We start from the raw sequence: 22,719 nt of genomic DNA on the forward strand, positions 1-22,719 counted from the left end.
TAGGTCACATTTGTCTCAAACTCTGTATTCCTTTGTTGCAGCTCAAATTCGGCATCAAATGTGAATTTAGGGATATCACACACGTTGGGCCAGGGGTACAATCCTGAGGGCTGAGTTTCTGGGGATGAATGCAGGGTTGATTTACAGAGAGTATCATTGCTGTTTGATGAGGCTACTGATGAAGCAGGGGTCTGAGGTTCTGGGCAACTGGTAATCGAGGGCTCACTAGACGAATCTACTGTGTACAAAGTGACATAGGGCTCCACGGGTGACAAGACAGGAGAGTAAATTACCCTCAGTGTGCTTTTGTTTGCAATTTCAGACACAGAAGTCAGTTTTACAAACCCGTCCAAGTCTGCATCCACGTACTGCAAACGGAAGTCCTCTTTAAACTGCAAGAACGTCTTTACTGATGTATGCAGCTCATCCACTGTTGTTGGAATTCCAGAGGCCAGGGAAAGTTTTATTGAGTCTGACTCGTCAGCAAACATGATTCGCAGAACAGCTGGAGCTGCCATTATAAAACACTTTTAATCTAGAGCAGAAAAAGGGGGGGGGGGGGGTTATTTACATCAATATTGCATCTGGCATTTTAGCAAAATATACCATAAGTAACAAAACTGAATAAGGTAGTAATTGTAAAACAGATCATGAATGAAAAAGTATGCATAGCTCAAATCCACCATAATGCTCCCTGTACCAAGCACACACATCCTGTACAATAAAACACAACTTCTCCCTAAGAATGCACAGTTGAATGATCTCATTAAATTTAGGCAGTCCATCTACAGAGCTGTGTACAATAAGCATCCCCTTACTGTAACATATGCCACTGCAAGAAACACTTTTTGCCATGTGAATCTCAGTCACATCTGGGTATCTCTGCTTTACTATAGACAATCCTCCCTCATTAAGGACATCAACAGGCATGACTGAAACCTCTGTGACCTCCAAGGATGACTTCTGGAGGCTGGAGGAATGTGAGTGATCGGTAAGCATGAACTGGTGTTTAATAGCTAGTGAACGGGCTATATTCTTAAAGCAATTTGTATGACGAGCAACCTTCTTGAAGAAACTTCAAATCTCAATGTCCACAGTGCACTTAGAGGTCCGAAGCAACAGATCATCTGTGGATAGTGCTCCAAATAATGATGTTTGGATTGGAGCTTGATATGCAGAAAGAGTTCAAGGTAGCGCTGTCTATGATCACATATCTTGGCCTCAAGATAAGCGATTGTCTCATCGGTGTGAACAGGTGCCACAACCAATTCAACTATGTCCTTAAGATCCAGAATCACTTGCCATGCTGGTTCGTCTTCTGGCACAAGTTGTAAATCATAAAGGGAAGCAGTCTAAGCAAGCAGCAATTTTCATGTGCATTTCCACCTATAGTGTTGGTGGATGTGAAAGTACGTGGTATGGCATGTGGACTATTGGTTTTGTCCCCCCGTACGTATGGAAATTTCTGTATAAATGTGTTTATGTCATCAAGAGAAAAGTATTTTTTGGAGATAAATAGGCTAATACAGCGTCCAAGTTCAACTGGAACAATTCCCTCAAAGAGATCGTGGACAATATCAGGAGGATGTCCAGTGCTAACATGAAAATGTGAAAGATGCTCTGTTAAAACACACTGTTTTTTGACACCACAATAAACAGTTCCATTCTCCAGAGCAAACTGGACATGACCATCATGTATGATATCAGCTGAAGAAGGATATGGACCTCTATTTAATGTCTGCAGAATGGTTAAATTAATTGGCTTTTAATGATTTTACTTCTCTTTCTCCAAAAAAATTGATAAATTGATTCATGATATTTCCTAATGTAACATAATTTTGCACATATTTTTAACTTTTGATACTTGATCAAATTTTGCTATGAAAATTCCTGAAACAGTGTTATGTCTATTTTACTGATATAGTATTATTTTTTAATCATATCAATGACTTTTATAAGTAACATAATCTGCATATATTTTGGATACTTCATTGCCTTGTTGATTTCTAAAAGTTATTTTTTACAAAATTATTGAAGTAATTCATCTTTGTCATGTGCTTTATTGATATTTCAACATTCTTAATTCTACCTGATAAAAGCTAGGAACCGGATATTGATAAATCATGTAATAAAATGGTTACGGTAGAACAGAGGTGGGATTAAATAAGTTAGCTTCCTTCCACTCCCTTTCAAGCAATATTTATTAATATGACTAATTATCCAAAGTTTGATTAGTTATTGTATGAATGTATAACTGATGATTGTATTGTTTTTGTGTATTATTCCTATTTGATTGCTTGAAATAAACCATTTCAAATCAAAATCAAATCAAATCAAATGTATGTCTCTGGTTCTAAGTTGAAAAGCACCTAACTTTACATCCTTAATCTGAAAATCAGATTTATAACCTGTACAAAACCTGCATATTGACCCACCAGAAAAACTCTCAACAAATCCACCTATCCCATGGGCTGCAAGATTGTCAGCTATTACACACTGGATTGAACCTTTTAACTGACCAAGCATAGAAGGAAATACACCGTACTGTTCCAATATTTCCAAGTCTTCTAGGAGAGGCTCCAACACTTTTTGTAGCAAAAATCCTTGAGATCAGTTTTACATAAATCCACGTGATTGTTTGAACACACTGCCCCAAAGCCGCTGTGTGAGCTGGAGACATGGTTCTCCTAAATTTGGGTGCTCGTTCACATAGAGCTGCGGGATGGATGGCAGTCCGAAGCCTCCCACACGTAACAAAGCATCCTCCCCTCCCCTCAAACACAAAACTTTAAGTCCGGCTGCTTAGGCTCCGGACGTCAGGGGGGACGAAGCGCTACTCCCTGGCGCCCCCCTCGCGAGGGTTATCGAAGAAAATAGGGAGGGAGAAGCAAGGAGCGCACAGGGCAAGGGCGGAGCGCAGAGGCGTCCCCGCTTCGCACCGGGCGTCCGCGGAGCAGCCGGTCGGTCCTGTTTGAGTCCCAAAGCTTTCTCTGGAGCGAAACATCCGTCCATGTGTGACGTTAAACCAGGAACACCAATGTATGCAATATGTGTTAAGCACATTGAAAAAAATATCATCATGATAATTTTATGCTTAATTAGTTGTCCCCATCAAATTAGGAAGAGTCCTGAAATATAAAGTAAAAACAAAAAAGTAAACTATTATTTTTTGAATGACAAACATTGAATTTGGTCAGATCGACCCCAAGGATAATGGGAGGGTAAAAATACTGGTTCTACAAACATTTGAGAAAGAATTAGGTGCTGTAAGGGGCTCAGTGAATTTCTTTGTGGTAAATTCTCATCTGTGCAAAAGTTTCAACTCCATGTTGCACAGTGAGCTGCCATCAGTTTCATTTTACAGTGCAAACTCTGCTATTAAGTAGAAGGCTTGGTGAGCCACCAGACCAGGGATAGTGGATGGTAAGTTTTGGGTTTTGGATTATCTGGATGATAGTGTGGAGAGCTTCATTGAATGGGTTTCCATTAGTGATGGTTTATGCTTGAAAGCAGCGGTTCTGATTTTTGGAATGTTTCTATTTATTCTGATTTCTTACATTTTATTTTATCAAGTATTTTTGAATGCTGGAAAATCTCTTGTTTTTTTAGGTGAGTTTTCGGATTTTTATATTAATTTATAATAATGAAAGTATTTTTGTTTAAAACAAGTTATATGGTTTGACTCTGAAAAAAAAATACAAAACTTTGAACTCACAAGTGTTTCATGTAATTGTTAGATCTAGAGATAAGTCAACATTTCTCAAACATATGCAAGAAGAAAGAAAGGACACAGACTCAGTTGGTACCTTTTACCGGAGAGCCAGACGGACAATTCACTCAAACAATTCTCCCATCTGCTCTGAGTTCATTATGTCTGCTCTCCATATAGATTGAACAAAGGGCAGTCCCTGGTTACATCATGCATTGCAATTCTAAGGGAGGAGGAACACATAATCACAATGCAAACAAGAAAAACCACCTGCACAGAAACTTTGGCAATACTAATGGCCTTTATGAGGGGTGCTCTGCCGCTGACCCAGTGGCATGGGGCACACTTCATGTTTTTCAGAGGTCACTTACCAATGGCTGCTGCAAGCAGGAGTATCATTTCTGCTTTCCCGTCTTTTGCAAGCCACGGTTGTATAGACACACATATCACCAAGTGTGATTGCACAAAGTTCAAAAGGTCATTGTTCAATGATCTAGGTTGGAGTTAAAAGCAAAACAAACATATTATAACAGTAATGTAATAAAACAGTTTCAATAGTATTTAGACTATACAATTTGTAATGCAGTGTTGAAAAAAAATGGTAAACTCTTACCCAGCAGATTGTGTAACCTAGAGCACAATTAGTAACAAATGCTTAAGTTTAACTAAAAAAAACAAACTTTAAGTGTAACTCACAAGTTGTTCATGTCTGGCCAGGACATCCAGAGGAAATCTTCTGAGACATCTGCTTCTCCATGCCGCCCTGTGATGCTGCATATCTGCTTGTTTTCGATCTCATGAAAAACAGTTGAATTATTGCCAACAGGAACACAGACAGATTTATATTCAAAGCTATTTTCTGTAAGGTAGAAGAGAAAACTACAGAAAAAAATGCCTCCTCGCACGGGCCCGTAAATCATTCAGCGGCACAAAAATAAAAAATAAACATTGCCATGGACTAATAACTTGGCGGTCTATTTCTGAACAAATAAATTAAATCTACACCAATGTGTTTGTAATTTTATTATTTAAAAATCAGCCACGTTTTCCATGACACAACAGATTCATAAATAGTCTCTGTAAAATTCTCATATTTATTAGGTTTTTACTTTGGAAAATAGGTGTCATAATCCGCCTTAAATAGAACTAGTTCTTCTCCAGACCAGGTGGTGGCGGTAATGCGCCACTTTGTTTACTTGTCAAGCGCCATATGAACAACACCTAGAAAAGAAAAGTAATGAGCATGGGTGTCCGAATTGCTTTGAAAATGAGGGGAACTATATAGTGCCGCATTATATGGGGTTTTAGTAGTTAGGGATTAGGGTAGGTGCGGACACAGCCTGTGATTTTTTTTTTTAATTCATACAAACTTCTAGATCTTCTCTTGAAGTAGCCTAGAGTGTTTTTTCCTTATAGCAGTTGCCAGTTCGTGTGTTCAAAACTGTATAAGCACAGATTTCGTGTGCACCTTGTTCAGATGTCCTCCCATGTGGGTGTTTCCTCACACTCTAAAAAGAGTATTTGGGCTGTAGTTGGAAAGATCCACTTTTTTACATTGTTCTAACTTATTTAGTTTGGTGGGGGAAAAAAAAAACATTTTTTTTTTTTGTTAATTCAACTTAAAAATAACAGTAGTTGTCTGACATAGTTATTTAACTTTCAATCAACTTAATTCAATTAAGTTGGTGTAACTTTGGTGTGAAGCTGTCAATGCGTCATGACGTCATAACTTAAAGCAGCGCAAGGAATTATGGGAAACCATTTTCTTTGCCTATCTGGGCAGATTGGGGTTTAAGTGTGAGTTTTTGTCCATAGGTTTTGTTGTCCTACTGTTTTACCTAGTAATTTAAACTGTTATGTTTATTTCTTCCTGCACCATGAGTTAGAGTTTGTTAGAGAATGATGACCAACCCCCTTGTGCGGAACAAAAGAGGGTTTGCTGTTATTGAGAACAGTACCTGACATTTGAGTTCCTGCCATGTAATGCGAAACATTGTGGGGACATTCAGGTTTTTGATATGAAAATTACAAGGCTAGTGATTGAAACTTTAGAAGATGTGTCAATTTAATTTGTATAAATAATATTATTTAATTTAAGTTAGATCAACTTATTAAATTGAGTTGGATAGCCATAAATATTTAAGTTGAATAAACATATGGCAATTAGGTGTTACCTATTGAATTGATTCATTTAAGTTGGATCAACGTTTTTCTTTTTAAAGTGCAGGCATGTTGAGAAAGCAATATTGCAACATGCACACATGCGGCTCTGACAGCAGTATGGATTTTCCTGCAGTCAGTTGCAGAGCTCTTAACTGGCAGTCACTGCAAACCTTTCCCCAAAACCTTTTGGATGCTGTTTTAAACTTTCTTAGGAGGAATACTTGCAAAGATGAGGACTGTTTGGTTCATGATTTTGGGAGCTTTGATAATTGGTGTTCAGGTGAGGTTAATGCATCAAATTATTAATTTACATTAAAATGTGTCAGCTACTTCTGTATTGGCAGAAGAAGAAGAAGAAAAAGTGGACTCTTATGGTATTTCAATGAAACCATTTCATTAAACCGTTTCAAGTCAAACTTTCATGAACTTCTTCATTTGTCAGTAGGTTGCTTGGAATGTTCCTTTGATAAATGTTGTATTTTTTTCCCAAACATTGATATTTATGTACGTCTTTTTATGTGGGAGTAATGCACTTCTGTGGCATGCAGATGCATACATTGTTTTCCTTTTAAAAAACACTAAATGAAAGAAAAGTATGCAATAATCATGTGTAACATTAGAAAAATTAGAAGTCTAAGGTAAAAAAAAAGTGTTCTAGCCTCTAATATCTTTAATCCAAACTCTTTGAGGACTAACTGTTTATTCTAACTCTTCCTTCGTTTTAATTACAACAATTTGCTTTCAGACTTGGCAGAAAAAGAAAAATGACCACAATATTACATTTTAAAAAGGAAAGAACCACAACACTTTTTATTTAACACATAGTTTACTGAGTTCCCATTTTTGGAAACCCAAACAAAAGTTGTGTTTCTAAAGTCCAAGCTGTTAGAACAAGTTGGATGGTGGAAAAATTGCACAACACAGTCAACAGCATGAGAATGCCTGCTGTAGTCATAACCTTGAAATGAAGAGCCACAACAAAATCAGGTAACGCTTTCTTTTAAAGTACAGTACTCACAGTGTACTTAAGTGGTATTTACATGGTACTTATTGTGTAACCACTGGGTACTTTCAGGGTATTTACATGGTACTTTTTATGGAATTTACTGGGTACTTTTTTGTGTCTACTCCGTACTTACATGGTACTTACTGTGTTTTTATGTGGTACTATTTGGTTAATAATAATAATAATGGATTGGATTTTTCTGCGCTTTTCAAGACACTCAAGGCGCTTACATTGTGTCCATTATTCATTCACTCCTCATTCATACTTGGTGATGGTAAACTACTGTTGTAGCCATTGCTGCCCTGGGGCAGACTGACAGAGGCGTGGCTGCCAGTTCGCGCCTACGGCCCCTCTGACCATCACCGGGATCATTCATACACATTCACACACCAGTGGAGCTACACTAGAGGCAAGGAAGGTAAAGTGTCTTGCCAAAGGACACAACGACATTTGGCTGGTGGGAGCAGGAATCGAACCGCTGACCCTTCGATCAATGGACGACCCGCTCAACCACCTGAGCCACTGTCGCCCTACCTAGGTGGTACATACTTAAGGGTAATGACCAACGAAGTGTGCGTTATTACTTTTTAACGCACCCCGTGGAAGCCTGAACTGTCTGACGCGATGCGGAGGACGGTTGCTTCCGCGAAGTGCGTTAAAAAGTTATAACGCACACTTTGAAGGCCATTAACCAACTTATACTATGGTCACTTACAAAGCAATCCATATTAACCAGTTTTTAGTCCTAAAATTATTCTTTTTTTTCCGATTTGGATCGCTTTTCTCACAAAAAACGGACTATTTGTTACATGCGCCGCATCACGTAACAAATAGTCTGCGTCTCTACGGTCACCATTCGATTGAAGGCAGTAATGCTTGCAGTGGAAATGAAAATTGAACATTTTCATTGAGGTCTATGTTAGTCGATTCGTTTTGTGAAACGTCGTCATCTTTTCATCGGGGCAAGGACCACGGTGGCGCAGCAGCTTCCAGATGATTGCAATGAAATGTCCATCTTCCGCTCCTTTTACTAAGTCTTAGTCTTTCATTAAGACTGGGAGGCAGCGCTGAGCGAGTTACGCCACACTTTGTGAATGGCTTGTAAATGCTTGGGCTAACATGTCTGCTTCCACTGTTCTTCGAACTTTTGCCAAAGCCTGCGTCATTCATGAGGAGCGGCACGGCAACGAGACGGATTCTGACAGTGATAAAGGGGAACCTGGCGTTTTTGATAGAAATTTAGCCCAGTTGTTCATTTCAGATGCAGAAGATGAGGACTTTGATGGATTTTTGGATGCTGATTGATGACTAAAAAAATACTTCACAACCAATTCAGTTTTCCTCCCGCTGCCTTTTTTAAACACACACTAGCGTGCGTGTTTTTAACGTGCCCGCGCCTTAAAACCCCTTGCGCCTTTTGTATGTGTTACATACAGAAAAAGCACCCCTAACTGAGACTGCACCCTATAACCCAGTGCGGACTATGGTCATGAAAATACGGTAATTGAGTTTTTGACTTCATCAGTGTGAGGTGAAACTAGAGTCAAAAACACAGATCCAAGTGATCAAAGTGTCTCAGTTTTTCATGTGAAAGTCAATATTTAGTAAACTACTGACACATTGATTTAGTCTTTACTTTCTTTCTTCATTGTTTGTGCCATCAAGTCTGCTGAGGGGCTGAGGAGGAGGAAGAGAGATTGGGTCATCCCACCCTTAAATATTCCTGAAAACAGTAATGGGCCCTTTCCACAAAAAATTGCTCAAGTAAGAATGTTTTTGAAGTTTAATCCAACACATACAATTACTTCCATTATTATTACTACTCAGTATCTTTAAAGTTAACTTCATCTTTAAATGTTTATTTATCTTTCTTTTTTGTTTACATTTTGGGCGTTTTGTTCAGGTTCGAGCCAGTAAAGATCAGTCAAAGACGTTGTCCTACAGCATCACCGGTCCTGGAGCTGATCAGGATCCTCTCCACATCTTTATAGTGCAGAAGGACACTGGTGATCTGTATGTCACCCAACGCCTCGACAGAGAGAAACAAGACTTCTACAAAGTAAGCATTGTATCATTGATTCATGACAGCATCTGCCTTAACAGTGATCCACCTCTTTAACAAGTTGAAAACGAAAAGTTTAACCTTGAATTTATTAATGGGCTGAATGCTTTATATAGCATTCAATCCATAGTTTTCCTGTTTCTCTGTCTGTCTTTCTTTATTTTTGTATCTTCCGCCATTCTTTGGCACTCAACTCCTTCTACAATTTATACCTATTTTAACCATTCAACTATTAAAATGTTCAGCTCTTTCAGCTTTTTCCAGCTATGACCTTTGGTCAAACCCTTGAACTTTTCAAGATATTCCAGGATTTCCAGAATTTTTGCCTCCATTGAGACACATGGGGAATCCTTGAAATCCTTTGCTTCTTTCAACCATTATAACTTCAACATACCTTTAGCTAGTGACACCATTCAAACTATAAATTATTCAGAAGACTTTAAACTGAGTCTAATTCTTTCAGATTTTTCAAATATGTTTTAGTTTTTGAACTATAAATCTTTAAACTTTGTGGTCATTTCATCCTTATAATGAGTTTCAATGGGAGAGGCTTCTAACATTTTCACCAAAGTTCACCCTGTTTTGGAGCTTCTTATTTTGGCATTCTTTCAGCGAGAGACACCATTAAAACGTTAAAATACTCACAAGGCTTTGGACTACAAGACGTTTTAGTCTTGTGATAAAGCAATATACGTTATTTTCACAAATTGACTTCAAACTTTGATTACTTTTCAACAATCTCCCCCACTCTGGCGTGACGTCATACGCTGTGCCGGTCGATGGAGGAAAAAAGTTTTCAACTTTTACAAACGCAGCTCCCTCACGTCTAGAATGTTAAATCAGTCCCAATAAAAAATATATACATAGGCATTTTGTTGTTTTTCTTTCAAAAATGTATTTTGTGTCAAGATGTTAGCTTTACTTTTTACTTTCCTTTTAAATCCCAATGGGTGCCAGGGATAAGCAGAGCCGTAGAGTCGCTGCAACACTAAGTGATCAAAGAGAGCTGGTATATGTCCCATCCACTGTACCTGGTTGTTGGTGTCATAGCTTGACACATTAACTGTGGTACACAATTTTGCTGGTTCGTTTTTCCGGCTGTGGCATTTTTCACAAACATATTTTTTTTTTTTTGTTATTTTGCAGTATTCACTTCATTTATGGTCAGCATTGATCATTTATTTATTTATTTATTGCCAATTATTACCCTTCAAGTTTCATTTTCATTCTGCAATATAGCTTTTAACCTGCATTTTCTTTTGGAAATTCAGCTCCTTTTGCATAGACGACAGAGAACATGTAATTGTGTATGTGTGCAGTTGCTGATTCATGCTGTGGTTGAGGATGGATCAGCTGCAGAGGAACCCATAGAGATTGTCATCAATGTAATCGACATAAACGACAACAAGCCTGTTTTTACTGAAGACATCTTTGCTGGAGAAGTTTTTGAGTCCTCACCAATAGGTACTGTCTGGAGTTTTGTAAAGTATTCATTTCATGAACCAGTCAGAGAAAGAAAATATTTAATCATTTTCATAATGGATTAGATTTATCTGCGCTTTTCCAGACCCTCAAAGCACTTATAATGTGTTCATTATTCATTCACTCCTCATTCATACTTGGTGATGGTAAACTACTAATGCAGCCACAGCTGCCCTGGGGCAGACTGACAGAGGCGTGGCTGCCAGTTCGCACCTACGGCCTCCTGACCATCCATACACATTCACACACCAGAGGCTAGGAGGGTGAAGTGTCTTGCCCAAGGACACAACGACAGTTGACTGGGGGGAGTGGGGTTCGAACCGCTGACCCTTCAATCATTGGACAACCTGCTCAACTGTCTGAGCCACTGCCGCCCATAATAGGTTTATGCAGTCTTTTATAGGGACAGAACTTGAGCATATCCTTTATGTATTAAGTTGTGTGATGTTCCTCTGTCCAGGTACTGAAGTGATTCAGGTTAATGCCACAGATCTTGACGAACCTGGTTCTGACAACTCAATCATCAAATACAGTATCCAGAGTCAGGATCCACAGAAGCCCAATTCCTCTTTGTTCACTATCAACCCAGACACTGGGGTCATTACTGTGGGGGCTGCAGGGCTGGACAGTCAGGTAAGATTCTCCAAGAAATAGTTCTGCCTGACTGAAAAAAAACTCCTCTACATCAACAGATGTTTTTTAATCTGTTTTTGTTTTTTATTCATTTTGGCAGAAAAAAATGCCTTTTTGTTGAGCTCTATGGTTTCAAAGAAAGAAAATCATAAAGACAGACACAAGACCCTTAAGGTGATCTTTAACCCCCTTCCTGATACTCAGTTTATATATGTGTCCCAACAGAAATATCCTCAGTACACTCTGGAGGTACAAGCTGCAGACATGAGAGGACATGGATTGACTGGAAGAGCTAAAGTTGTTCTCAATGTGACTAAAAATGATGAAAGTGTTCCTGTGATTGATCAGATCTCTGTAAGTACACCACCAACATGACTGTATGTTTGTTGAAGAAGAGTCCATTCAGAATGATTTCTCTGATCTTTTGGGTGATTCGTGTGACAGCTATTGAAAGGATATGCTTTTTATGTTGTGTTTTAGGCATTGTTGCTAACTTGCAAAGGGGTTATTTTATTTAGCAACATTCCAGGGTCCATTTACAATTTATTCTTTCATAAATAACTCTTGAAGTCACAGGAGACATTTTTCTGGAGTTTTGAGTCCGAAATGTGAGGCATGCACTGATCAGTGATTTCTGTTCCTAGTGGGTGCTGATACGAAGCTCTGACCACCCCAGAGCACTCTAGGGTGGCCAGTGGGGTAGTCTGCCCCCAAATGACACAGCAGCGAGTGACAGTATTACACACAGTATATGCGATGTCACAGTTCTTCCCACTTTTGACCGGACTTAGCATCACCAGATGCTTATTGTTTAAAACACAAACACTCGGCTCCATTTCTATTTGAGGGTAATTCCACTTACAGTCGTGATGTTCAACAGAGATGGACCAATGCCACGCTGTTATTCTTTATTCCTCAACAGAGTATTTATATTATATACAAATTAGGTAATGGCATCATTGCGTGACTTCTAGGTCAGCCACCAGCTACTTTTCTGACTTTGTTGGGTACTCTGGTTGAAGATGTATGCTTGTTCACACATTCTACTCATTGATGAGGTTGTGTGTTAAGAAAAGATGTTTACAATGTTGATAGATTTGTAAGGGATTTTGTGGTTTGGATGGGTTTTTAAGTTGTTTTTGATCGTGTTCTGAGTTCCCCTTTGTCAGTCACGCCAATTTCAAGTTCATTATGATGGAGGGGTCTTCATTTAGTTAACCACCCTCAGTCTAATTAAGTGTCTGGTTTTCATTACGTCTTTATTAGGTCATCTGTGCTGTCACTTACTTTTTGTTTCTGTTTTTTTTTTACGTTTAAGTTTATTAAATCTCTAAGTTTCTGCCATTAAGCCCGGTCTCCTACATTTTGTGTCCTCCACCACCTCCTGTTCCTGACAACATTTTGTTGCTGATAAGATGTAAACTATTATAACAGAGATCTTGAATGATACTATGAGCTATGCAGTTTGGGGCACACTGGCCCAAGGTGACAAAGACAAAGAGGAAAGGAAAGTTTTAAAACAAGGTTTGTGAGTTTAGCTGGACTGAAATCACAAGGTTCCCTCACAGTAACCAGGTCCATGGTGAGAGCGTGCAGGTATTTAGCAGGATCACCTCCTTCAGTATACAGCTGAGATCAACACAATAAGACTATATGGGATTACTTTCCTGTAGGAAAAGTAACCACTTTTTATTGACACTTAGCTCTAAGCAAGTTCAGACTGAAATTGAGACTAGATTGGTGTGAAAGAGCCACCACATAAATAGATCAAATGGGAGCAGGAATAAAGTTTACCAGGCTCAGAAGAGGGAGACCAGTTCATTATTTTTCACATGAGTAATTATATTCTTTATCATATAAAGAAACTAGCTTCCAACAAATATGATATTTATCATAATAAAATCCGCTACCTATATAAACCAAAATTATAAATTAAAAAAAGTAAAAATAAAAGAATTATGAATAAAACTAAGGAAACCAGAACACAAATTACTAAGTGGACACGGTACAGAAGATGACTCTTGTTGCCCTAATAAACTAATTAAAATAAAATGTGTGTTAACTGTTGTGATCTTTCTATGTCTAAGTGAAAATAACAAAATAGAGAAGGGTCTTGGGCCTTCTGAGGCTCCAGCTAGTATAGAGGAGGAGAACTCTAGGCCTCAAGGGCTGGTGTGTCTGCAAGGTTCATCATTGCATTACTCATGTCTGAATCATTTCAATTAAAACATGTCCGAGCAGGATATGCTGGAAAAACACAAGAATACGTCCTCAGTGTCACTTATGTCTGAATTGAAATGGAAATGTGTGTGTGTGTGTGTGTGTGTGTGAATGCGTGCGTGTGTTGAAGAATAAAAAAAAGTTATCATTAAATGTTTAAAAATTGTTTCATGCACATGCAAAATGTTGTTGTCTGTAGCCTTTACTTGGTTTTGGTGAAACTAAAATTAGCATCAGCCAAGTCCAGGTTTTCTTATAGTGATCCTGTTATTGTTCTGGTGTGTATATTTGTAACCTTTTTTTCCTTTTTTTTCTGGAAGGCAAAGACTGATCCGTGACCCAGCAAAGAGAACTGGATTGGCTATGGTGGGAAAAAAAGATTTCCGTTTACTTGCTAATGGACAGCAAGTAAACCACAGAATCCAACAGATTCGGTGGTCTTCTCTTGAGTTCTCCTCCTTATCTTTTATTTCATTCCACCAGATGAACCAACCCCTCACCGTGCAGCTGCAGTATACCTAAAGCGCATGTCTGTGATGCAACTGATTGAAAGTTCATTTTTGTCTTTGGAGCTTTATGCTTTTGAAGGTTGATCTGTCTTTGCTGTTTCTAATCAGTGCTGTTCTCTTTCACATATCAAATAAAATGTTGGTGGGGCATAAATAGTGGAATCACATTATTATTAATATTTGGGTTTTTGGTGGAGTAACATGTCTACATTTATGAATATATCAAATCTTAAATCTGAAACTTTTTGGTTGCTGATGTGCTGTCAATAAACATTGATCTGCTTTAACCTGTTTCTTCAAAAACATTTGCATTTTGACATCAATCGAGGACAATGAAGGATGAAGATTTGACCTGTGTCGCCTTGCAATGGACTGGCAACCTGCTCAGGGTGTACCCTGTGCCAGCTGTGGCTGGGATAGGCTCCAGCAACCCCATGACCCTCAAAAAATGGATAGGATTTCTCTTTTTATGTAGAAACCATTAACAGACCTAAAGCCACTTGAAACACACTTGTCACAAGCTTTTACTTTGAAAACACGGCTTCATAATTGAATGGATAAAAAACATCACATGATATTGTGATTATTTGCAAAATGTGCTTTGGTCAGTGAAAGGAATCCTGCTTCTCTACCGGATTAAACAGGGTGGCATAAACAGAATTGCCAGCAGATGGAGACATAATCTGATTTCTGTGTTACTTTTACATCCCAACTTTTATTCAATTCTTGCTGCATTACATTTTTGAGTGAATCCTCTGCAGTTGCACCTGCTTCTCATTTGGTTGCGCTGTTGCCCAAATGAGCATTAATAACAAAGAAAGCTTGGCTGGAACTAAAAAACAACTCTTCACTTTCTGTTTAAGGCTTGTGTCTACAAAGCTGGCATCATTGTAAGGCCATATGCATCAAAAGTGTTGCTGGGAAGCTGGGAGCAAAGGTATCGGGACAAAGGGATCTGGGTTTCAAGCTTAAGCTGAACATCCACTTTGAATTGAAGATTTCTGATTCAGTGTTTTCTGCTAAAGCTTTTTGTGTGTATTTGTGTCTGGTGTATTTGTCAAACCTAGTGTGCATTTATTGCTAATACTTTATAGATCTCAAACAGTATTCAAGATGGCTGATTGATTAATGCAAAAAAACACCAAACAAAAAAAAGACCTCAAACTTTAGTTCTAGAAGCTCTCAGAATAAGGAAGCTCTGTCTATAGATGCAAACCCAAATAAACATTGTCTTAAATCAAGTTCTTGTTTTAAAGTTTTCTGCTTTGAAAGTTCTGAGTTCAATCGGAAAAAGTTCATATTTAGGTTCAGGTTGTCACAGGGCCACCTCCTGATTTGGTGGGTGAACACACACAGACCCACTCCAATGAAAATTGTGTTTTTGGTCTTTTTAACTTGTTCTTGTGACATTTCTTCTGATGATGGAGGACAAATAAAAAAAAATTAGGTTCAAAATTGCTTTTTTGAGTATTTTTTTTTTATTTCAATAGTTGTGAATTAGGAGCAGACCAAAAAAAGCCTTTGGCAGGGATGTGGGACAAGCTCCATGCTCCTCTCCATTCTGATATATCCACTTATGGGCGACTAGATCCATGTACATCTTTGTTTTCCTCATCTGAGCTGGAATCTGACTCTAAACTGTGCGAATAGAGTGCTCCAATATTTCTCTACATTTTTATTTCAACACTAATGTTACGTTGGGGGTGTGAGCTAGTGGGAGAGCACATAAACAGATGGATGACAGAAAGTGGGATGCCCACAACTCAGAGGTGAATTTCTGATGAACTACTGTTTTTGTCTCTACAACTGATTAGCAACGACTGGTTCTGCAGGAAGAGCCCTGCCTTTGCCTAACAGTAACTCCAGCAACCCTATGACCACAAATGGATTTAGCAGGTTTAGAAACTGGATGAATGTCTGGTTTTATTCTTGCCAATAATAATAATGGTTCGTTTGTATTTAGCTTAAAAGTAACATAAATACAAGGCAGTTATGTATTTTTCTAAAAGGTACAGCAAAACTTTACTTTTGGGTTTTAGTCACAGCAGAATCAACCCAAATGGCTCTTTTAGTGTTGAAGGTTGCAGACCCCTGTTTTAGGGAGCCACAGTTGGTTGGTTTGGTCCAACAAAGTTCAAACATCCCAGTAATAGAGTCGCTTTATGCAGAACATTCCAAAACAGAAGAATGTTCTGAATGTTCCTGCAGTTCTTCACAAGTTGCACCTAAACCTGTTTTTTGTCATTTGTGTGAAAATTATGAGATCATAGAGGTGGAAGATGTTGTGTTTGCTGATGTCATCAACCAAACATTAAAAGACTGAAAACCTTTAGAATTCTGTGCCTGGGGTTTGTGGTCTTTTTTTTGTCATGTTCTGTTTTTCTTGTCAGTCTCACCAGGTTCAGGTTGATCATCCACAGCTGATCTTCATTTAGTTAATGACACTCAGTGTTTGGTTTTAGGGTAATCTGCTCTGTTGTGTCACCTTTTTTTGTTGCTCTATCGGGTTTATCTTTTTCAAATTCATCTATTAACTAAGCCTGCTCTCCTGCAGTTGTGCAGCTCTTGACTGAAAAACTGAGCAACTCTTGTTTTCAGTTTGTTTGGGCTATTTGCATCAGAACTATCATGTAAGAATAATAATAAAAAAGGATTTTTGTACATTTAATGTTTAGAGCCAAAGCTGTTGATTTGGTTTCATACCTGTTTACGTAGAAGTACCCGCAGTTAAAATAATTGGAATAAAATCTATAAGAATGGAAGTAAACCTATATAGACATTTTGAGCTCTCCAATAAATGTGACTGTAAAAATTTTTTTTAATAACTTTGGCTAATTTTATTTTTTTTTATCTCAAAAAAGAACTTTCAAATATGTGAAAAAGAAAAACGACTTAAACACAGTTAAAATACATTCCTCCACCTGACTGTAAGGGTCCTCAGCTGACCCAACCAAAACCTCAGTTTGTGGATTTCTGTCATCAGTTAATGTGATGCACCGATCCTTCTCCAAAACCACAACAGCAGCTTGGAGAAAACCCGTCTGTCATCATGAATCAGCAGCTTAATGTGCGTGACCGTTCACACTTTTTTTTCTGAGAATAGTTAGCGTTTGACACTTTGTGGAGAAGTGCAGTGAGGCGAGCTTCATGTTTGTTGTGCAACGTGCACCAGGTGACATCTGATCCTCCAGAGGATCAGGCTGCAGCTCGCAGTGGAAACGCCCTCTTTCTTAAAGACGCCGATCTTGTTGCAAAGACGACAAAGAAGTAAAATTCCTGTAAGAAAACAAATCTTTTTAAACTTGTTTTAACCTCACATTTCTTTTCGTTGCATAACAACTAATGTTGGGAATTTTTTACTGTTTTGCAATCAACCAGTTTGCCTTTTTACTAAAGTCTCTTCTCCTTTGTGGAGCATGTTTTCACCTGCCTGCTATGTAGAGCGAGGTGACAGAACAGGGTTTTCATTGACTTCTGAGCCTTCAAACTCAGAACATGCAGCAAAACTTGACTTACGAACCCACTCCATGAAAATAGTGTTTTTAACATGTTTGTGTGGCATTTTACTGATGATGAAAAAAAAAGTATAAAGAAAGTTAAGCTCAAAATTGTTTTTCTGAGTATTTCTTTATTCAAATTGTTGTGAATCAGAATCAGATGAAAAAAGGTACCTTTATCTGTGACAGAAATACACACAAGCACCCTGTACTGCTCCATTCAGATGCATCCAATAGAGGAAGACTAGATTAAACACCTCTTGGTTTTTCCTGTCTTCAAAATGTACGCTAGGATAGATCCAACATTGCTTGCCACAACACCAAGATGTTAGATTGGGGGTTTAAGGTAATGCAAGCTAGTGTCTAAGCAGGTGTATGACGGGAAGTCGGGGTGGGCTTGCTGCACACCGCAACTGAGAGGTAAATTTTTAATGAACTACTGCTGCTCCGTAGAAACTGTGTCCTAAAAAACAATGTTTTGTTATTTTGGCTAAAAACTGCATAATGATACTTAAATAAACACTGGGAAGGTTTTTAAAATATCTCAAAAGATAAACCATCCTTTAGGCTATTGCGATGTCTCTGATCCAACAATTCAACTCCTTCCTTTTCTTCCTGCTTCCACTCGTTCCTCCTGACCTCCATAATCTCCATAACGTCTCTATAAAAACACAAAACTGAAAGCAAAGTCTTAACCATTGAAACAGAACGAGCGGCCTTCCCCTCCCCCCCTCCCTGTGTGAATGGTTCTTCCTGGAACTGACTTGTTGTGTTTGCCGTCAGCTTATCAGCTTCCTTCTGTACACAGCCACACAGTTTGTTCGAGTGTCTTGTTCAAGCACCAAAAACTGAAATTCTTTGATATGTGCTAATTTGTGTCCACGTAGTTGTGATACTCGACGAGTGTTGTGCTGTGAGCTCCGTGTGAGCTGAGACTGAGGTTTTTTTAGCCACATCTGATGAACCACTGCTTCCTGAAAAACTGGTTTTGGTCTTTCTATCTGTATAGCTGAACTCTGCTGCTCTGTTTGTTCTGTGGCCCCAGGTGTTGATGGGGAATTGGGGAAAAACCAGGTGCATCGTAATCTTGATAGACAAATGCAGTTTCAGTTTTATTTCATTTTCAAACTGGAACCGCATTTACACACATTCACCCAAAGACGATGTCTCCTCCTCTGTTTCATTCATGGTTGATATAATCTTGTCATTTACTGATGTCCATGAGTGTAATTCAGCAGAAGAGCCACACCTCGACCAACTGGCACATAACAATGGGGTGGCTGTTAAACACACACAAGGATAAACACAGGTTAAGATGGAGGGTGTGGTCTAAAGATTTGGTAGAGATAAAAAGCAGACAGGACCTGTCCTCAGCCAGACGTTGCCCTGTCAGGGATAAAGGGGCAGGAGGGGGGGTTTGTTGAGAAATTCCTGAGACTCAGTCACCCTAGAGCTCTCCTACAACATGACGGCACAAGTAGAGTTAGCTGGAAGACCCCAGAGATCTTGCAGCGTCCATCACAGCAGAAGCAGAGAGGCCTTTTATTTATTTCATTTTTAAAGTTTTCAGAATTGTTTGTGGGACTCTGTGGTCAAATGATGAACTGCAACAGCTTTCAGAAAGAAAAAACCTGAATTAAAGGGAAACTTACACCGTGACTGACCACACAAAATGACAAAAACAAGAACGCTCCCCCTCTGTTGGTTCCAAGAAGTTGTGGATAAAATTATATTAACAGATATAAATCCAGAAATAAAACATTTCCACATAATTAAAAGTTAATACTTTATCAGAATAATAGTGGAAAGTCCTGTTTTTATGAAAAGCATAGTTGCACAAATTGCACTTTATTTTCTGAGTTGCTGAGATTTTTTTTGTTACTGATTGTACAACCAAGAGGGCAGCCATGGGGACATCTTCACTCATGAATATTTTTGTTAAAGAATATCATTGTTAAATGTTTTCCTGAAGAGCACCAAACAGTTTGTGTAGTAAGTAAAGTACCTTGAATCAACGGAGAACAGTTTATTGCCTTATTGCCTTCAAGATTGAAACTATAGAAAAAACAATGCAGATGTGTACAAGCGGCCGAAATGAGCTTCCTCTGTAGGGTGGCTTGGCGTTCCCTTGGAGATAAGGTGAGAAGCTCTGAGTAGACACACTGCTCCTCCACATCGACAGGAGCCAGTTGAGGTGGTTTGGTCATCTGGTCCGAAAGCCTCCTGAACGCCTTCACTGGGAGGTGTTCTAGACTTGTCCTAATGGGTGTAAGCCTCAGGGAAGACCCAGGACTACGTCTTTTGACCACCCTGGGAACGCCTCGGGCTGCGGAGAGGGAAGACTGGATATCTTTGCCTAGACTGCTGCCCCACGACCCGGTCCCACATGCGAGGAAGAGGACAGATGAACGTAGATGTCCTATAATAAAATGATTTGTTGGCTCCGTGTTACAAATAAAAACCTCTGTTATTGTGTCTTTCTATAATACATATTCATTAAAGATTGTAACCACTTCCTGTGTTTAGTGTTTGTAACAGTGCAGGGTCGGACCTATATTTTATTGAACAGTGTAAGGGCTTGGCAGGGAGACGTTTGACTAAGTAAATAGTCACATACAAGTATGGACCAAACAACATTAGCCAGTGTGAGAAAGCCCCTAAGAAAAGAAGTTTGTCTTACATTACAATCTCCCATCAACTGTCAGACACGTGGGTGATCCATTATTACCTTTACAGCAAAAGCAGGGAGACAACCTGAATGACAGCTGCTGATCTACACCAGAATAAATAGAAAAGGTGGGAGCAACGATCAAAGGTTTGTAAACAGAAACCAACAATTTAGAAAAAATGCAGGTCATCTGCTCAGAATCCTCCAAACTGACTGAATGGTGTAATCTTTACATCTCTTTGTGAGTGTCGGTCACAGAATGTCTCACTTTTTCTTGTTTTCGGTCAACAGGAATGGCAAGTAACATTTATATATATAAAAAAGTGAGTATTATTCTAAATTGAGACACATTTGTTTCTTTTCCAACACTGTAATTAAAACAAAAGAAGTCTAGATCCTCCATAGCACATGATCTGTTGTATCATGGTCTCCACCCCCTACCTCCTCCACTGAGGCAGCATGCAGCATGAGTCATGGCAGGCGTAAGAAAAAAAACAGGAAGTTTTTCAGTGGAAGTTCAGTTGAAAGATCATATGAGATTCTCTCATGTGTCACTGGAGTTTAAGGTGTGACAGTGAAGGAGAAATCTAATTTCATCACAACAACAGTCATCATGTTTCCGAAACAGATTTCATGCAAAGCATGTGACTTTACTGGAAGTAGTGGGAATAATGTCAGCCAGGCAGGAACGTGAATATAAACCTCATGGATACTGTCATGACTGGATGTGTATATTTACCAGAGGTCCAACCAGATATAAGAAAAAGCCATAGAAGCTTCAAGATTAAAAACAGGATGACTGAGACCATGTTTTCCACCAAGTCAAATAATACTGAGATATTTATGTACTTTCGTATTCTGTGTTTTACTGTTTTTACTGTGTTTTATTGTGTTTTACCATATTTTACTGTGAAGCACTTTGGGATTTTAACCTTGACAGGTGCTATACAAATAAAGTTTTATTTATTACTATCATTATGAGACAGTCCTGGAACAAACAATAGCTTCGTTAATTTCCCAATCAAGTCAAGCAAAGGTACAAGCAAAGGTTTTGTTTGCAGAATCAAGCAACTGTTAAGGTCAATGTTTGTATTATAGTTCTGATTACCAGAATAATTATGTTGGCTTCTGCAGTATTGGTGACTTTACTGGTATATTGTAGTCAAAAGTGAGCTGGAAAGTGAACCTCCCTTTTTTTTTTTCAACCATTTTGCGCATCCATTTTAACTTGTGGCCATGAAGGGAAGATTAGGCTGGTGTTCTTCACTGACAGCACTACGGCAGACACCAGTTATGTTTATGAGTGTTTCTCATTGCTGACCTGGGGACACCTCTTTATCCTGGGGGGTATTCCAGAAACCAGGTTATGCTGGTTACCACGGTAGGTTTGAGGCTAAGGAAGCGGATAACCTCAGCTTTCGGTTCCAAAAATGGAGATTTGTCAAGCTGCCATAGTAACTCCTTCTCTGAACATAACCTGTTCTGGAGCAGGTTTAGTTGAAGGTTAGATTGTTTTCAGAGAGGTGAAGCAGCATGGCGTGTCCATTTGAAGATGATTTAGTGGACGAAGAAGCTCAGATAATACTTTTTCCACCGTGAGAGAGTGACAAGACCACATATGGATGTTGTAAAGATAAACTTTTTTAACTTCCACGCGTTTCCATGGTGACTCCGTAAATCGGCGATCCATTGAGAATGTCTTCATGTACTTGATGTTCACGTGCATTAACCCAAGTCGAGTGTAATTACGCCAACTCATATCCGGTCTTTTGGAATAACCCAGAGTAAGCAAGTTCAGGCGGATTTCAGCCAGAGTTCAGACTTAAATTTAGGGTAGTTTAAACATGCTTCCTGGAATACCCCCCAGGACAAATGGCTATGAACGATATTTCAAAAAGTATTACACAAACGCCTGTCAGTGTATTATTTGAAATTAATATGATCCATTTTAAAAGCCTACCACGACTTTTACTGAATCTAAAAAAGTCTCCTACCTGCTTTGGTTCTTGTCTCATTCAGAAGCCAAACAGTTGTCTGACATCATAAAACTTTCGGATGAATGATTAACTAAAATACCTGAGTGAGTGAGACATTGTAGTTGGGGGATGGGCATCACATCATGTCCCAGAAATCCATTGAAGTGTTTGTTTCAGTGGTGTAACTGTAAGGTTACTGCAGAAACACAGTCTAGCAGGAACAGTTTCTGCTCTGAAGTCGTCAACAGTAAATGTTCACAGTAGTTTCAATTGTGAAAACGAGCTTTAATTGTCCATTCACAGCATAAAAAAGGTCGTACTTGATGTGGGAATGTTAGGGGAACATCCACCCTATTGACCAATAAGTGCATTGACAAGCACTGAAGAAATTAGAGTATGATGCTTTAAATGTAAAGCGAAGGGTAAGACCTGGCTTTTGTGATTGAAGACTCGACTTTAAATCTGAATTCCTGAGGTTGGTTTCTTCCAGAAAATGCTAAATACTTTGCCATGTAAACCTGCTTTGTAGCTCTGTCTTTGAAGGTGCTCATGTGAATGACAAAGGCTGAGCTATTTCCAGTGACTCTGTGAAGAAGAAGTCCATTTACATGAAGCAGAGCTGCATGGTTTCCAAAATTACCTCAACCAAAGAGCTACTTCTCTGCTCCACACTTCTTTAATTAAAAACCAAATTGAAACAAAGGCCAGTACATCAAGTTGTTTAAGAACAGCAAAAATTAATAAATAAATTCATACATTTTCCGTGGGTGTATTCAGATTTGTTCCAAATCAAC

General features: G+C 38.8%; 1 protein-coding gene and 1 long non-coding RNA gene across 2 annotated transcripts; one reads left to right on the forward strand and one right to left on the reverse strand.

Annotated features, from left to right (window-relative positions):
- The first annotated feature begins 5,985 nt into the window (after nucleotides 1–5,985).
- On the forward strand, nucleotides 5,986–14,071 carry LOC101169343 (cadherin-1). Its single transcript, XM_004086173.4, has 7 exons — nucleotides 5,986–6,152; nucleotides 8,544–8,642; nucleotides 8,782–8,937; nucleotides 10,260–10,404; nucleotides 10,883–11,055; nucleotides 11,281–11,409; nucleotides 13,596–14,071. Exons 1-7 carry the CDS (start codon nucleotides 6,102–6,104, stop codon nucleotides 13,611–13,613), a joined length of 771 nt encoding a protein of 256 aa, XP_004086221.1. The 5' UTR covers nucleotides 5,986–6,101; the 3' UTR covers nucleotides 13,614–14,071.
- A 3,321-nt stretch (nucleotides 14,072–17,392) lies between these two features.
- LOC110014679 lies at nucleotides 17,393–21,482 on the reverse strand. The gene is made up of 2 exons (XR_002874836.1): nucleotides 18,646–21,482; nucleotides 17,393–18,561 (listed from the first exon to the last, which is right to left on the reverse strand). It is a non-coding gene; the product is annotated as an uncharacterized LOC110014679 (long non-coding RNA).
- Nucleotides 21,483–22,719: the final 1,237 nt, after the last annotated feature.

The sequence above is a fragment of the Oryzias latipes genome, chromosome 15, assembly GCF_002234675.1.
Source record: "Oryzias latipes chromosome 15, ASM223467v1".
NCBI lineage: Eukaryota > Metazoa > Chordata > Actinopteri > Beloniformes > Adrianichthyidae > Oryzias > Oryzias latipes.

Bases quoted from the DNA above. Each gene is read 5' to 3' on its own strand.
- LOC101169343 (XM_004086173.4), top strand. From the start codon at position 6,102: ATGAGGACTGTTTGGTTCATGATTTTGGGAGCTTTGATAATTGGTGTT. The intron at 6,153-8,543 runs GTGAGGTTAATG...TGTGCCATCAAG, and splicing joins CTTTGATAATTGGTGTTCAG to TCTGCTGAGGGGCTGAGGAG. The intron at 11,056-11,280 runs GTAAGATTCTCC...GTGTCCCAACAG, and splicing joins CTGCAGGGCTGGACAGTCAG to AAATATCCTCAGTACACTCT.